At 38.5% G+C, this 18171-nt stretch overlaps 2 protein-coding genes across 8 annotated transcripts in view; one reads left to right on the forward strand and one right to left on the reverse strand.

Annotated features, from left to right (window-relative positions):
* Positions 1-10310, forward strand: part of RIC1 (RIC1 homolog, RAB6A GEF complex partner 1) — a 147307-nt gene extending 136997 nt beyond the window's left edge. For 5 of the 6 annotated variants that reach the window (XM_021927837.1, XM_009188802.1, XM_021927836.1 and 2 more), the window contains 7 exons: positions 281-439; positions 526-662; positions 2741-3027; positions 3861-4052; positions 6320-6497; positions 6648-6836; positions 7702-10310. In XM_021927837.1, the coding sequence (XP_021783529.1) occupies positions 281-439; positions 526-662; positions 2741-3027; positions 3861-4052; positions 6320-6497; positions 6648-6836; positions 7702-7990 (1431 nt within the window). In that variant the 3' untranslated portion in view covers positions 7991-10310. The remainder of the gene's footprint in view (positions 1-280; positions 440-525; positions 663-2740; positions 3028-3860; positions 4053-6319; positions 6498-6647; positions 6837-7701) is intronic. The other variant, XM_003911730.3, reaches the window with a different exon arrangement.
* ERMP1 (endoplasmic reticulum metallopeptidase 1) overlaps positions 1-18171 on the reverse strand; it is a 112320-nt gene that overhangs the window by 704 nt on the left and 93445 nt on the right. The window lies entirely within an intron of this gene.

An 18171-nucleotide genomic window follows, 5' to 3' on the forward strand; every position in this document is an offset into this window, starting at 1 on the left:
TATCTGCAGAGTCACTGGGAGAAATAAATGAAATAATGAATTAAAGTATATGTATGGTATCTGGCATGTAGTGGGAGTTTAATAAATTATAGTTTACATACACCAGAAGAGTACTTGCCTCGCTTTTGCTTGTATGGTACTTTTTAATCTTGCTATTAAACTAACCCCTGTGGTGGTGTGACTACATTCTTTGAGTTTAGAAAGCTGGAGATAAAGAATTGCTCGTATCTTCCCAAATTGTGTAGTATAAAAAGAATGCTGTCCTGGTTGTTTTTTGTAGAATATGGAAGTCCCTGCAGTAAGTAGGCAACATGCTACCCTTCTATTCAACACAGCACTAGAACAAGGCAAGTGGGACCTCTGTCGACACATGATTCGATTTCTTAAAGCCATTGGCTCTGGAGAATCTGAGACACCTCCATCCACACCCACAACTCAGGTTAGTTGGAAAAGTTATACATCTCTAGACCATACACCCATGTGGCATCTTTCTCTAATGGTACTGCATATTGTGTGTAATCCTAGGAACCCAGTTCAAGTGGTGGATTTGAGTTCTTCAGGAATCGAAGCATCAGTTTATCCCAGTCAGCTGAAAATGTTCCTCCGAGTAAATTCAGTTTACAGAAAACACTAAGCATGCCATCTGGTCCCTCTGGAAAAAGGTAAAATAATAAAGAGCCATTACTGCTTTTTGGGCATTCATGACACATTGCATTTCAAGACATTTACAAAATTGGGTCTTAATGGAAACAACTGTTTCATCCAGTTGCAGTTTATTTTTCCATTCCCAAAAAGCAGAGACCACACAGAAGGCTTCCCTTTTTTCTTCTTCCCAAGTTCACTTCAATACCCTTTGAGTAGTTTCTGCCCCTTTTTCTGGAATAGATCTTGATGTACCTGGTCTGAATGTAACAACTTTTGTTTGTTTAAGACAGAGTCTCACTCTGTCACCCAGGCTGGAATGCAGTGGCACCATCTCAGCTCACCGCAATCTCCGCCTCACAGGTTCAAGGGATTCTCTTGCCTCAGCCACCCGAATAGCTGGGATTACAGGCATGTGTTACCACACCCGGCTAATGTTCGTATTTTTAGTAGAGATGGGGTTTCACCATGTTGCCCAGGCTAGTCTCGAGCTCCTGGCCTCAAGGATCTGCCTGCCTCTACTTCCCAAAAGGCCAGAATTACAAGCGTGAGCCACCCTACCTGGCCAAATGCCACAGACTTTTTTTTTCCCCATAAGTTACTGAGGTCCAGGTAGTATTTGGTTACATTAGTAAGTTGTTTAATGGTGATTTGTGAGATTTTGGTGCACCCATCACCCGAGCAGTATACACTGCACCATATTTGTTGTCTTTTATCCCTCGCCCTACTCCCAGCCTTTCCCACAAGTCCCCAAAGTCCATTGTATCATTCTTATGCCTTTGTGTCCTCATAGTTTAGCTCCCACATATCAGTGAGAACATACAATGTTTGGTTTTCCATTCCTGAGTTACTTCACTTAGAATAATACTCTCCAGTTTCATCAAGTCATTGCAAATGCTGTTAATTCGTTCCTTTTTATGGCTGAGTAGTATTCCATCATATATACGTATGTACGACAGTTTCTTTATCCACTCGTTGATTGATGGGCATTTGGGTTGGTTCCACAATTTTGCAGTTGTGAATTGTGCTGCTATAAACATGCGTGTGCAAGTATCTTTTTTGAATAATGCCTTCTTTTCCTCTGGGTAGATCCCCAGTAGTGGGATTGCTGAATCAAATAGTAGTTCTACTTTTAGTTCTTTAAGGAATCTCCACCCTGTTTTCCATAGCAGCTGTACTAGTTTACATTCCCACTAGCAGTGTAGAAGTGTTCCCTGATCACCGCATCCATGCCAACATCTACTGTTTTTTGATTATGGTCATTCTTGCAGGAGTAAGGTGGCATTGCATTGTGGTTTTGATTTGAAAATGCAACAGACTTTTAAATTACCTCTGATGATAGAGGACACAAGTAAAAAGGAAGATAGATAAATCTGTAGGTAATCCAAAAGCCTTCTTAAAGTCAGTAATTTTACCTGTCCTTCTAATTATACCTTTTGATAAAAAATCAAAATAAAAATTTAGTGCTAATGCATTTGACCTATTGATTAGAGAAGTTATTAAACAGTGGAGGAACCAAATGAATTGTACCTGTAGTCCCAACTACTTGGGAGGCTGAGGTGGGGAAGATAGCTTGAACCCAGGAGTTTGAGGTTGCAGTGAGCTATGATCACACCACTGCACTCCAGATTGGGTGACATTGTGAAACCTTGTCATTTAAGAAAAAAAAAAAATTGGTTTTCTTTTCATGTCTGCATGACTCACACTGAGAAATTTAATTTCACTTTGCCTCTCTATCCTTAGTTTCTTTGATGTGCTCTCCTTCCCTCTTTTCATTGGGCTTTTCAAATACGGCATAGGTTTGCTGCCTTTCTTTCCATCACCCACCTGTCACCTGCTTCCTAGTCTGACTTCTTCCATCCCCCTTTTCCTGTTCCCTGTATTCATTCTAGAGATGTGTCTTAAAGAGCCTACTGTGTTCCGAGGGTTGTGGTGTAACACGGAGGAGAAGCGCTGATACTTTATCATCATTGTCAATCAGAATTAGATCGTGAATCTCTTATCTCCTTGTCAGCTTTATCAGTACCTCTGCGTAATTAAGTATGTGAAATCCTCCAGTAAAGATTATTCTGTAGCTTTCTTGTGTTTCCACTTACAGATGGAGCAAAGACAGTGACTGTGCTGAGAACATGTATATTGACATGATGCTCTGGAGACATGCTCGGCGCCTCTTAGAAGATGTGAGGTTAAAGGACCTTGGCTGCTTTGCAGCCCAGCTGGGCTTTGAACTAATTAGTTGGCTGTGCAAGGAACGTACCCGAGCTGCCCGGGTAGACAACTTTGTAATAGCCCTGAAGAGACTCCATAAAGATTTCCTGTGGCCACTTCCAATCATCCCAGCCTCTTCTATCAGTTCTCCTTTCAAAAATGGAAAATACCGAACTGGTAATGTAGACTTCATGTCACTTGTACAAGAAGAATTGTATTTTACTCCATGTATTTACACATTTTGCTGTTAGTTGATATTCAAGGAATTATTTTCATTCCAAACTTAGGAGTGGATAAAAGCCAACTTTTTGTACATGAGTTGGAATGCCAACTATTTGACCAAGGATGTAAATAAAGTAGAACCTATGTCTCTAAGTCTTGTGACCTTGAAGTCTAATTCAAAAATCTAATCATTCTTGGATTATAAAGAAGTTGAGAACTGCCTGAATATAAAAGCTACCATGCTCATGTTATTGTGGGAAAGAGTTCTGGAATCAGATAGACATGGACCTCAAAATAAGCTGACAGAACTCACTCGAGGGGAACAGTAAAGGCCACCTTCTAAAGTAGGAGAGGACAAACTGAAAATGTATATTTTGGTGAAAGAAAAGTTTAAAGTTTTTAAATTCAGGTCTTTTTATGAAGACTGTTCTAATTATTATTATTTATGAATATTGAAACCAAAACTTTTAACTTTGGCATTTAGAAACTTCATGTTATCTTAAGAACCAAAGCAAATCACTTAGAAGATCAACATAATAAAGTTTTGCCTAGCTCCAGTAAGAGATACAATGATATAACTGTTAGGTGGCATTGTATGGTCAGTTCATTGTTACACAATCCCACGTCTCTAGTTTTGGGGTGGCTGATACAGTGTAAGACAGTAATTGCCTTTAAACTGTTCTTACTGAGTAGGCACATGGGGGAAGCTAAAAGAGCTGAACTGAAAATGTCAGTGCGTGCATCTTGAATTTCTTCCTCCATTTTTTGTTTTCGGACCCACTCTGCAGTGGGAGAGCAGCTGTTAAAGTCTCAATCAGCTGACCCATTTTTAAACCTTGAGATGGATGCTGGCATCTCCAACATCCAGCGAAGTCAGAGCTGGCTCACCAACATTGGCCCCACCCATCAAGAGATAGACACAGCTTCATCCCATGGACCACAGATGCAAGATGCCTTCTTGTCACCTTTATCTAATAAAGGTAAATGTCATTTTAAGTCCTGGCTGTTCTTCAGTTCCTTTGAAGAAAGTTTATGTGCTATAGCACTTCAGAGATCGACCTTCACTCTTTTTCTGTCGTGATGGAGGATTAACCATTTGTATCCACTGGAGAGGTAGACAGTTTGTAGAACAAGGCCAAATTGGCCTTGACTGTACTTTGCCATATTTATTTTACGTGAACAAAATAAATAGTACAGATCAATAGATGAATCTTTGTAAATCAGTTTTGCTGATAAGGAAACACTTTGACCTCCAAATAAGCAAAATGTGTTATCCTCATATAAAGAATTCCATTTTTATCGTAATTAGATGTGGATCATAAAAAATTTTACTCCATTATCATTTTTATATTTTTTATTTCTTTTTCTTTTGGAATATGTGAGGAGGTAAGGTTTTTTATTTCTTAAAAATTTGTGGACATTTGCTTTTGCTCTTGCTATATAAGTTCCTACATAATATCCTTGATTTTGCCTCTTGGTCTTAAAAGCTTGTAATATTTACTATCTGGCCCTTTTACAAAAAAATGTACACCAACCTCTGCTCTATAGTAATGGGTAAATTACAAACTGAAGAGCTTTTGAAGCAATTTGTGTTGGCATAGGGTTATACAGTATAGGAGCTTAAACAACAATTGAAGTTTTTTGTTTTTTTAGTGACCAGGCATTTGTCTAATGTTTGATTATCAGTCTGCCATCACTATTACCTGAGCTTCTGCTATGTGAGGAGGCTTACAGATCTCATCAGTTTTTTTTAAAAAATTGTGGTAGAATACACAATTTAACAGCCTAACCATTTTTAAGCAAAGTTTGTAGTGTTACACCCACATTGTTCTGCAGTCAACCTCCAGAACGCTCTTCATCTTCAAAATGAAAACTCTGTACATGTTATTTAATAACAACTCCCCATCCTTCTTCCCCCAGCCACTGGCAACCACCATTTTATTTTTTCTCTCTCTGAATTTGACTGTTCTAGGTACTTCATATAAGGAAATCATATAGTGTTTGTCTTTTTGTGACCAGCTTATTTCACTTAGCATAATGTCCTCATGTTCATCTGTTGGAGCATGTTTTATTCATTTGTATGCAGAAACCATGTTTTGTGTATTCGGATGATGATGGACACTTGGGTTGCTTTTAGTTTTGGCTATTGTGAATTATGCTGCTATGAACGTGGGTATATAATATTTCTGTGAGACTGTTTTCAGTTCTTTTGGGTGTATATATCCAGAAATGGGACTGCTGGGTCACAATTCTACTTGCAGTTTTTTTGAGGAATTGCCATAATGTTTCTGATAGCAATTGCACCATTTTATATTCTCAGCAGTGGACAAGGGTTCTATTTTCTCCACATCTCACCAACACTCACTTTCAGTTTTTTGATAGTAGTCACCCTAATGGTTGTGGGATGGTACCATTACTTTACAAAACTTTTTTAAAGAGATAATTTCAAATATATTAAAAAGTAGAGATAATATAGTGGGGTTCCCCTCCTTCCCCCATGTGGCCGTCACTCAGCTTACATCACTAATGGCCACACTTGTTTGGTGTACCTCCCCCTCTTGTATTAACTGAAGAAAATCCATGATATATTAGCTGTAAATATTTCAGTATTTTTCCTACAAGGACTCTTGAAGAATTATGACCGAAATACCATTATCATCCCTATAAAAATTTGATGATTCCTTGATACCATCAAATATCCAATAAGTATTCAGATTTCTAATTTTCATAAACATCAAAATTTTGTATAGGTCAAGATTTAAGTAAGGTTCACATATTGTGATTGTGTTCTTAATTCTCAAGTGGATGTTCCCCCACCATCTCCTTTTCCCTTCCTTGCAGTTTATTCATGGAAGAAATTTGATTTTGTGGATTTTCTCACAATAATGATTTTGCTTATTACATCTTCATGGTTTAGTTGAACAGTTTCCTCTGTATTTCCTGTAAATTAGTAGCTGAATGTAAAGACTTGGTCAAATTCTAGCTAGATTTTGCTGAGGGAGCTGGAGAAGACTGCTTCATAGGTGGTGGTAGTATGTTTTTCCATCTAAAGGTACATAATGTCTGATTATCTAATTCTTTCTTTAAATATCTTCTATGTTCACATGGTAATTTTAGCCATGGATTTCATGTTTTAGTTTCAAGAGTCTGAGAAATCAACATCTGAGGAACAGCTAATATTTAAAATTAAAAGAAAATATATTTTCTCCAAGAAGCTGGTTTGTAACTTTTGGCAATTCTTCATCAGGTGATGAATGCAGTATTGGTTCAGCCACAGACTTGACTGAAAGTAGCTCCATGGTGGATGGAGACTGGACGATGGTGGATGAAAATTTCTCTACACTCAGTTTAACTCAGTCAGAGCTGGAGCACATTTCCATGGAGTTGGCCAGTAAAGGGCCTCATAAATCCCAGGTCCAGCTTCGGTGAGTTTCTTGGCTATTTGAAATCACAGAATGCCTACTCAGAGTATTTGGGCAAATAGGTATGGGGCTACTTTCCTAAGAATCATTGTACTTCTGTACATCTTATAGAGCCTGCTTAGCATAAATCATTTTGTTTCTGCTTATATTTAGATATTTGCTACACATTTTCATGGAGGCAGGGTGCCTGGACTGGTGCATTGTTATAGGCCTGATTCTTAGAGAATCTTCAATAATCAATCAGATTTTGGTTATTACACAGTCTTCAGAGGTAGATGGAGAGATGTTACAGAACATAAAGACAGGGCTCCATGCAGTAGACCGATGGGCCTCGACAGACTGGTAAGTGCTGCTTTCCTTAAGATTGGTGTCCTTCCATGTCTTTTGGTGAATCCTATCCTTTCACATTAAGGCTTAGTTATAGTTCATGTACTTTATTTTATTTATTATATATTATTTATGTTCATTTTTAAGCTACTTTCTTTAATAATCATTCTATACCCAGCTATTTAAATGAATATCCATCAAATAAAGTTACACTGTTGGTCAGTGTATAATTTATAGTGTGAATGTGTACCACTGACTTAAGATTGATGCAGTGCAAATGAGCTTAGAATTAGACTGGAACTTCAGATTTGCAGCCCTGTGGAATTTAAAGCAATAGTCTAAAAATATCTACTTGAAAAGATTCAAAGTTAAGGTCTATGTGAATTTAACATTCCATGACAGTTACAAGCAAATCCAAATTAGAGTTGTGGTGGCAGTTAAGAGCCTTGGACTCTAGCCCTGTCTTTATTACCAGTTATGTGTGTATTCAGAGCTAGTTAATTCCCTTACTTGGATCTGGTTTTCCTTAATTGCCAAATGCATTTAGGTTAAATGTTGTCTGAAGGTCCTTTTTCAAGTCTAAGCTCCTGTTGGCCTTTCAATTGTAAAATAAAATTTTTAGTTTTAATACTAGTTCTAAAACATCAGCCTTTGCCCCTAGTGCTTAGAAACTTAAGCCTAAGGCTTATGCAATGTGTAATCCCCTCTGCTGGGCAGGACACCCAAGAAGCCCTTCCTCCCTACCTTCTTTGCCTCCTATCTCCCCTCCTAATCTATCATTGTGCTTATCATATCAATGTTTAGTAGAAGTTCACCCGTAACGTTCTACCAAACCTTTTGAATTATGGCAGAGGAGCTAATGTTTTTTTTCTCTACATAGTCCTGGATATAAGCCATTTTTAAACATCATTAAGCCACAACTGCAGAAGCTCAGTGAGATAACAGAAGAGCAGATCCAGCCAGATGCCTTCCAGCCAATAACTGTGGGTAAGACTCCTGAACAGACTAGCCCCCGGGCAGAGGAGAGCAGAGGCTCCTCCAGCCATGGAAGCATCCCCCAGGGAGAAGCTGGAAGCAGCAGTATGGTCAGCCGGAAAGAGGAGGACACAGCCCAAGCAGAGGAGGAAGAACCTTTTCAGGATGGGACTTACGACTGTTCTGTGTCCTAACAACAGCGAGGTTCTGTCACAAAGGGGCAGTATTAATTAGCAGCAGCGTGCAACTCAGTACGTTGTAACACAGTTCAATGATTTAACAGGAGAACTCAGTTCAGAGACTCTTTGGTAAGTATTATTAGATTTCAAATAATTCTTTCTTGTCTAAGAAATCTTTTTGACTCCATAAAAATGTGATATAAAGCATCTTTCATAAAAAATTTTTAAGCTGCAGTGAAAAGTATTGTACAGATGTACATGAGAATATTTTGGTTTTACTCAAAGGTTGGTAGCTTTTAAACCACAGGAATTGTTTTGCCCCAGGTGAGCTTACTTTTTCACTACTTACATCTTCTCACGTTTCCCAGTTCTGCATTATGTCCAGACTGCTTTTTAAAAAATAAATGCTAAGGTGCTTGCTGTAGTTTATCAGGTACTTGAGCTACCTGTTTGCTCCCTTGGATAGAGCTGGACTCCTTAATCAGTCCTCCTGAATAGATACCTACCCTGGGGCACAATATGTGCCAGTGTGATGGAAACATTCTCCTTGGCTTTACTAGCCAGTTAAGTCCCAGTCCAGAATTGATGGAAGCTATTTACCTATGAGTTAATGTGCTTGTTTTAGCAAGCTTGATTCTCATTAGATCAATGTGGGCAGAGGTCTGAGGGGGGGTTCTTCTCAATTATGCTGTTAGATACCACTAAACTCTTTTGTATTAAAGAACAGTATCTTTTTGTGAATACTCTTGTGTAAATATACTCAAAGGCACTGTTCATATTTTTAGGACTTGTATTGTAATTTGTAAGGTTTTAATGCTGGATTCTGCATGTCTACACATACAAAGACAGGGCTTGCTCCTCTGTAAAACTGAGGAAGACAGGTTTATTGGCTTGGTCATGAAGTAACAGAAATGGTCACACTGATCATGAAATGCAGCAGGTTTTGTGCAAATTAATGTAGTTTCTTATTTATTGCTTTTGTAAATTGAATAAAGATGGACTTCTATGTAAATAGACTGCTGAATCCTGTATTATCACGGCTACTAAAAATTAGTGTGTAAAGAATACATTCTTCATTGTAAACTTAAAATATTTTATGTAATTCTAGAAATGACTTAAATTTGTTTTCATACATTATGAAAACAACTGCATACTCCTTAATTGCTTTAGATTAAACACCCATCCACTGTATGTAATTCTAATTACCTTATAACAGTATTAAGACAGCTTGTTTGTACTGTGCAATTTGAACAAGGAATGCAATGTTATTTTTTACAAAAAACAAACTTGTTTATTTTTATAATAACGATGTATTTGATGTGGACCAAATTCGTACCACTATCTAAAACAGCCTCTTTTCTCATAGTGCAATTGTAGTTTAGAAACAAAACTTGGTCCTCTCTCCTTGCTTTTTAAAGTAAATGGCTAGATTTAGTTGTCTTAGCCAGGTTTCCTTTGAAGAGAAACTCAAAACCATTTTGAAACTGCTTAGTTCAGAATGCATCAAAGTATTTAAAATTACTGAGTTGGGTAATTTACTATCATTTACTTTTTACATTACAAGTGCAATAATATTTCATAAAATAAAACTCCCGAATGGGTGGAGTATGTGATTATTGGTACCTGGTCCTTCTGGTGCTATTTTTATTTAAGTCTTTATTTCAAACCACCTTTCCCTGAATTTTAAGATAATGTTTTGCATGTGAGTACATGCAGCCCAGCAAGAAACTAAACTGAACTCTCTTCTCCTGTCCTGGTCCATTAAGGAGAAGAACCAGCATTGCTTTTGTGTTTGGTGTGAACATTCAGTCAATAAAAATGATTTACCATTATAAAGAGCTGTGATCTTTTCAAGTATCTGAAATAAAACACTGTGCTGCTGAGTTCATCTCACATTCTTGAAAGCAGGGCACCAGTAAGGTAACTGTATTCCTGTGGGTTAGGCCGTGAATGAATCTTCTCTTTTATACAATATTCTTTTACAACTAATAGAGATAGGAGGCCCCAAGGCAAGAAGGTTGGCAGGTTCACAGAAAATTTGGTAATTTATTTGTTATATACTTTAATTTTTAAAAACCCATTTTTATTTTGTTGTGTTGTTTGGTTCACATATCAACTGTTTAAGCCATAATTTTAGCCAATGAATTTAAATATTCGGTATAACTATTTGAGGTTTACTAGATGCATTTATTAATAAATTATTTGCTGAAACCAAAAGAAGTCGTCATTGGGGTGTGGGAATAAAATCAACCTTTGCTTGTAATTAAAGTTGCTGCTATTTCTGTAATGTGTATTTTTTTCCCCTTGATAAAGGGCAATAAAACCATTACACAAACTTTGGTTTATTCATCATCTCAGGTTAACAAAAGCCACAAAAATCATCTTTTCATTATATAATTCTGCTTCTTAGAATTTTCCTTATGAAATGAAATTCAGACAGATTTATTTAAAATATTTATTTAGGCGCGGTGGCTCAAGCCTGTAATCCCAGCACTTTGGGAGGCCGAGACGGGCGGATCACAAGGTCAGGAGATCGAGACCATCCTGGCTAACACGGTGAAACCCTATCTCTACTAAAAAATACAAAAAATTAGCCGGGTGTGGTGGCGGGCGCCTGTAGTCCCAGCTGCTCGGGAGGCTGAGGCAGGAGAATGGCTTGAACCCGAGAGGCGGAGCTTGCAGTGAGCTGAGATCCAGTCACTGCACTCCAGCCTGGGTGACAGAGTGAGACTCCGTCCCAAAAATAAATAAATAAAAATAAAATTTAAAAATATTTATTTATATGTAGATTTAGAATGAGAGCATCAAGAGTTGGCAACATCCTAGATGCCTGACAATAAAATATTGGAGGAAACAGCCCATGTTGATGACATGGAAAATGTTCAAAATATAATGAAGGAATGACAGAAAATTATGTATACCATAAGATACCTACCAAGCAAACAAAATTTTACATGTAAGTATAGAGGAACCTAGGCGTCATTTCTAATAAGTGGGATTAAAAAGTACTTTGACTTTTTCCCATTTTCCTAAATATGCTTTCAGATTTGCCTATCCTGGACATTTCATGTAAATGGAAACATACAGTATATGGACTTTTCTATCTCACTTCTTGGCATCAAAACATGTTGTTTATTTTGGCTGTAGCCATCCAAGTTGTATATGAAGTAGTATCTCACCATAGTTTAGATTTTAATTTACTTAATGGTTAATGTACATCTTCCCATAGGATTATTAGCCATTTGCCTATTTTTGAAGAAAAATGTCTGTTTCATTAGATCATTTCATTGTTGATTTGCTGTAGTTCTTTATGTATTCTGAATAGTACTCTTATGTACATCTAAATTGCAAGTATTTCTTCATTCTGTGGGCTTTTCACTTTTTTAGGTTTCAATATTCAAGTTTTTTTTTTAAAAAATGTTAATTACAGCATTTGAAGCTCCCCTAATTCCACACAAAATGGAAGACTCTAAAATGTACCCATTAAATACTGCTTTAAAAAAAAAACAAATTGGTGAGAAAAATACAACAGAGGTCTGATTTAGATTGAGTGTTGTCACCATGTGATTACAATCACACAGACTCTCAATCATTTCACTTTCTTGATAGTGTCGTTTTAAACACTGTTTTTCATTTTAAGTCCAACTTATTTTTTCTTCGGTTGCTTGTGCCTAATCCAGGGTTATGAATATTTATGACTAAGTTTTAAGAATTTTATAGTTGTATCTCCTACATTTAGGTCTTGATCCATTTTGTGTTAATCTTCGTATATGGTATGCAAGAGAGATCTGACTTCATCTAACATGTTGCTATTCAATTGTCAGAGCAGCATTTATGGAAAAGATTTTTTTCCCATTGTCAAAAAACTATAGATGTATGGGTTTATTTATAGACTCTTAATTGTATCAGGCTGATCTATAATATCTTCTTATGCCAATACCACATTGCCTTGATTTCTGTTGCTTTGTAGGAAATTTTGAAAGTGGGAGTCCTAAGTTTTTTTCTTCTAGGCTGTTTTGGCTATTCTAGGTCTCTTGTATTTCCATATGAATTTTAGGATCAGCTTGTCAATTTCCATACTAAAATAAAGGCAGTTGGGATTTTCATAAGCGTTGTATTCATGACATAAAGCAATGTGGAGAATATTGCCATATTAAGTCTTCCAGTCCACGAACGTGAGATGTCTTTCCATTTATTGCGTTTCTTTTTTTGAAAAACTGAATTTATTATAAATGAGCTCAGAATTTATTATTATTATACTTTAAGTTCTAGGGTACATGTGCACAATATGCAGGTTACTTATGTATACATGTGCCATGTTGGTGTGCTGCACCCATTAACTCATCATTTACATTAGGTAAATCTCCTAATGCTATCCCTCCCCGCTACCCCCTCCCCACAATAGGACCCAGTGTGTGATGTTCCCCTTCCTGTGTCCAAGTGATCTCATTGTTCAGTTCCCTCCTATGAGTAAGAACATGCGGTATTTGGTTTTCTGTTCTTGCGATAGTTGGCTCAGAATGATGGTTTCCAGCTGCATCCATGTCCCTACAAAGGACACGAACTCATCCTTTTTTATGGCTGCATAGTATTCCATGGTGTGTATGTGCCACATTTTCTTAATCCAGTCTGTCACTGATGGACATTTGGGTTGATTCCAAGTCTTTGCTATTGTGAATAGTGCCACAATAAACATACATGTGCATGTGTCTTCATAGCAGCATGACTTATGATCCTTTGGGTATATCCCCAGTAATGGGATGGCTGGGTCAAATGGTATTTCTAGTTCTAGATCCTTGAGGAATCGCTACACTGGTCTTCCACAATGGTTAAACTGGTTTACAGTCCCACCAACAGTGTAAAAGTGTTCCTGTTTCTCCACATCCTCTCCAGCACCTGTTGTTTCCTGATTTTTTTAATGATTGCCATTTCAACTGGTGTGAGATGGTATCTCATTGTGGTTTTGATTTGCATTTCTCTGATGGCCAGTGATGATGAGCATTTTTTCATGTGTCTGTTGGCTGTATGAATGTCTTCTTTTGAGAAATGTCTGTTCATATCCTTTGCCCACTTTTTGATGGGGTTGTTTGTTTTCTTGTAAATTTGATTGAGTTATTTATAGGTTCTGGATATTAGCCCTCTGTCAGATGAGTCGATTGCAAAAATGTTCTCCCATTCTGTAGGTTGCCTGTTCACTCTGATGGTAGTATCTTTTGCTGTGCAGAAGCTCTTTAATTTAATTAGATCCCATTTGTCAATTTTGGCTTTTGTTGCCATTGCTTTTGGTGTTTTAGACATGAAGTGCTTGCCCATGTCTGTGTCCTGAATGGTATTACCTACGTTTTCTTCTAGGGTTTTTATGGTATTAGGTCTAACATTTAAGTCTCTAATCCATCTTGAATTAATTTTCGTATAAGGAGTAAGGAAAGGATCCAGTTTCAGCTTTCTACTTATGGCTAGCCCATGTTCCCAGCACCGTTTATTAAATAGGGAATCCTTTCCCCATTTCTTGTTTTTGACAGGTTTGTCAAAGATCAAATGGCTGTACATGTGTGGTATTATTTCTGAGGGCTCTGTTCCGTTCCATTGGTCTGTATCACTGTTTTGGTACCACTACCATGGTGTTTTGGTTACTGTAGCCTTGTAGTATACTTTGAAGTCAGGTAGCTTGATGCCTCCAGCTTTGGTTCTTTTGGCTTAGGATTGCCTTGTCAATGCAGGGTCTTTTTTGGTTCCATATGAACTTTAAAGCAGTTTTTTCCCATTCTGTGAAGAAAGTCATTGGTAGCTTAATGGGGATGGCATTGAATCTATAAATTACCTTGGGCAGTATGGCCATTTTCACAATATTGATTCTTCCTATCATAAGCATGGTATATTCTTCCATTTGTTTGTGTTCTCTTTTATTTCACTGAGCAGTGGTTTGTAGTTCTCCTTGAAGAGATCCTTTACATCCCTTGTAAGTTGGATTCCTAAGTATTTTATTCTCTTTGAAGCTGTTGTGAATAGGAGTTCATTCATGATTTGGCTGTTTGTTACTGGTGTGTAAGAATGCTTGTGATTTTTGCACATTGATTTTGTATCCTGAGACTTTGCTGAAGCTGCTTATCAGCTTGAGATTTAGGGCTGAGATGATGGGGTTTTCTAAATATACAATCATGTCATCTGCAAACAGGGACAATTTGACGACTTCTTTTCCTAACTGAATACCCTTGATTTCTTTCTCTTGCCTGACTGCCCTAGCCAGAATTTCCAACATTGTTGAATAGGAGTGGTGAGAGAGGACATCCCTGTCTTGTGCCACTTTTCAAAGGGAATGCTTCCAGTTTTTGCCCATTCAGTATGATATTGGCTGTGTTTGTCATAAATAGCTCTTATTATTTTGAGATACGTCCCATCAATACCGAATTTATTGAGAGTTTTTAGCATGAAGGGCTGTTGAATTCTGTCAAAGGCCTTTTCTGCATCTGTTGAGATAATCATGTGGTTTTTGTCTTTGGTTCTGTTTATACGCTAGATTACGTTTATTGATTTGCATATGTTGAGCCAGCCTTGCATCCCAGGGATGAAGCCCACTTGATCATGGTGGATAAGCTTTTTGATGTGCTGCTGGATTCGGTTTGCCAGTATTTTATAGAGGATTTTTGCATCAGTGTTCATCAGGGATATTGGTCTAAAATTCTTTTTTGTTGTATCTCTGTCAGGCTTTGGTATCAGGATGATGTTGGCCTCATAAAATGAGTTAGGGAGGATTCCCTCTTTTTCTATTGATTGGAATAGTTTCAGACGGAATGGTACTAATGCCTCCTTGTACCTCTGGTAGAATTCGGCTGTGAATCTGTCTGGTCCTGGACTTTTTTTGGTTAGTAGGCTATTAACTATTGCCTTAATTTCAGAGCCTGCTACTGGTCTATTCAGGGATTCAACTTTTTCCTGGTTTAGTCTTGGGAGAGTGTAAGTGTCCAGGAAATTACCCCTTCTAGGTTTTCTAGTTTATTTGTGTAGAGGTGTTTATAGTATTCTCTGATGGTAGTTTGTATTTGTGTGGGATCGATGGTAATATCCCCTTTATCATTTTTTATTGCATCTATTTGTTTCTTCTCTCTTCTTTATTAGTCTTGCAGGTGGTCTATCAATTTTGTTGATCTTTTCAAAAAACCAGCTCCTGGATTCATTGATTTTTTTGGAGGGCTTTTTGTGTCTCTATCTCCTTCAGTTCTGCTCTGATCTTAGTTATTTCTTGCCTTCTGCTAGCTTTTGAATGTGTTTGCTCTTGCTTCTCTAGTTCTTTTAATTGTGATACTAGGGTATCAATTTTAGATCTTTCCTGCTTTCTCTTGTGGTCATTTAGTGCTATAAATTTCCCTCTACACACTGCTTTAAATGTGTCCCAGAGATTCTGGTATGTTGTATCTTTGTTCTCATTGGTTTCAAAGAACATCTTTATTTCTGCCTTCATTTCATTATGTACCCAGTAGTCATTCAGGAGCAGGTTGTTCAGTTTCCATGTAGTTGAGCGGTTTCAAGTGAGTTTCTTAGTCCTGAGTTCTAGTTTGATTGCACTGTGGTCTGAGAGACAGTTTGTTATAATTTCTGTTCTTGTACATTTGCTGAGTAGTGCTTTACTTCCAACTATGTGATCAATTTTGGAATAAGTGCGATGTGGTGCTGAGAAGAATGTATATTCTGTTGATATGGGGTGGAGAGTTCTGTAGATGTCTATTAGGTCTGCTTGGTGCAGAGTTGAGTTCAATTTCTGGATATCCTTTTTGACTTCCTGTCTCGTTGATCTAATGTTGACAGTGGGGTGTTAAAGTCTCCCATTATTATTGTATGGGAGTCTAAGTCTCTTTGTGAGTCTCTAAGGACTTGCTTTATGAATCTGGGTGCTCCTGTATTGGGTGCATATATACTTAGGACAGTTAGCTCTTCCTGATGAATTGATCCCTTTACCATTATGTAATGGCCTTTGTCTCTTTTGATCTTTCATGGTTTAAAGTCTGTTTTATCAGAGACTAGGATTGCAACCCCTGCTTTTGTTTGTTTTCCATTTGCTTGGTAGATCTTCCTCCATCCCTTTATTTTGAGCCTATGTGTGTGTCTGCATGTGAGATGGGTCTCCTGAATACAGAAAACTGATGGGTCTTGACTCTTTATCCAATTTGCCAGTCTTTGTCTTTTAATTGGACCATTTAGTCCATTTACATTTAAGGTTAATATTGTTACGTGTGAATTGAATCCTGTCATTATGATATTAGCTGGTTATTTTGCTCGTTAGTTGATGCAGTTTCTTCCTAGCATCAATGGTCTTTACAATTTGGCATGTTTTTGCAATGGCTGGTACCTGTTGTTCCTTTCCATGTTTAGTGCTTCCTTCAGGAGCTCTTGTAGGGCAGGCCTGGTGGTGACAAAATCTCTAAGCATTTGCCTGTCTGTAAAGGATTTTATTTCTCCTTCACTAGTAAAACTTAGTTTGGCTGAATATGAAATTCTGGGTTGAAAATTCTTTAAGAATGAATATTGGCCCCCACTCTCTTCTGGCTTGTTTCTGCCAAGAAACAAGTTTCTGCCAAGAGATCTGCTGTTAGTCTGATGGGCTGCCCTTTGTGTGTAACCTGACCTTTCTCTCTGGCTGCCCTTAACATTTTTTCCTTCATTTCAACTTTGGTGAATCTGACAATTATGTGTCTTGCTGTTGCTCTTCTCGAGGAGTATCTTTGTGGCATTGTCTGTATTTCCTCAATTTGAATGTTAGCCTGCCTTACTAGGCCGGGGAAGTTCTCCTGGATGATATCCTGCAGAGTGTTTTCCAACTTGGTTCCATTTTCCCCGTCACTTTCAGGCACACCAATCAGACGTAGATTTGGTCTTTTCACATAATCCCATATTTCTTGGAGACTTTGTTCATTTCTTTTTACTCTTTTTTTCTCTAGACGTCTCTTCTCACTTCATTTCATTCATTTGCTCTTCAATCACTGATACTCTTTCTTCCAGTTGATCGAGTCGGTTACTGAAGCTTGTGCATTTGTCGCATAGTTCTCGTGTTACGCTTTTCATCTCTATCAGTTCTTTTAAGGACTTCGCTACATTGGTTATTCTAGTTAGCCATTCGTCAAATCTTTTTTCAAGGTTTTTAGTTTCTTTGCACTGGTTACATAGTTCCTCCTTTAGCTCTGAGAAGTTTGATCGACTGAAACCTTCTTCTCTCGACTCGTCAAAGTCATTCCCCGTCCAGCTCTGTTCCGTTGTTGGCGATGAGCTGTGTTCCTTTGGAGGCGGAGATGCACTCTGATTTTTTGAATTTCCAGCTTTTCTGCACTGCTTTTTCCCCATCTTTGTGGTTTTATCTGCCTTTGGTCTTTGATGATGGTGACGTTCTGATGGGGTTTTGGTGTGGGTGTCCTTTCTGTTTGTTAGTTTTCCTTCTAACAGTCAGGACCCTCAGCTGCAGGTCTGTTAGAGTTTGCTTGAGATCCACTCCAGACTCTGTTTGCCTGGGTATCAGCAGCTGAGGCTGCAGAAGATAGAATATTGCTGAACAGTGAGTGTTGCTGTCTGATTCTTGCTCTGGAAGCTTCGTCTCCGGGGTGTACCCCACTGTGTGAGGTGTGAGGTGTCGGCTGCACCTAGTGGGGGATGTCTCCCAGTTAGGCTACTCAGGGGTCAGGGACCCACTTGAGCAGGCAGTCTGTCCGTTCTCAGCTCTCAACCTCCATGCTGGGAGATCCACTGCTCTCTTCAAAGCTGTCAGACAGGGGCATTTACCTCTCCCGCGGTTTCTGCTGCTTTTTGTTTAGCTATGCCCTGTCCCCAGAGGAGGAGTCTACAGAGGCAGGCCAGCCTCCTTGAGCTGTGGTGGGCTCCACCCAATTCAAGCTTCCTGGCGGCTTTGTTTACCTACTTAAGCCTCAGCAATGGTGGGCGCCCCTCCCCCAGCCTCGCTGTCACCTTGCAGTTAGATCTCAGACTGCTGTGCTAGCAATGACGGAGGCTCTGTGGGCTTGGGACCCTCTGGGCCACGTGTGGGATACAATCTCCTGGTGTGCCGTTTGCTAAGACCCTTGGTAAAGCACAGTATTAGGGTAGAAGTTACCTGATTTTCCAGGTGTTGTGTGTCTCAATTTCCTTTGGCTAGGAAAAGGAATTCCCTTCCCCCTTGTGCTTCCCAGGTGGGGTGATGCCCTGCCCTGCTTCAG

The sequence above is a fragment of the Papio anubis genome, chromosome 13, assembly GCF_008728515.1.
Source record: "Papio anubis isolate 15944 chromosome 13, Panubis1.0, whole genome shotgun sequence".
NCBI lineage: Eukaryota > Metazoa > Chordata > Mammalia > Primates > Cercopithecidae > Papio > Papio anubis.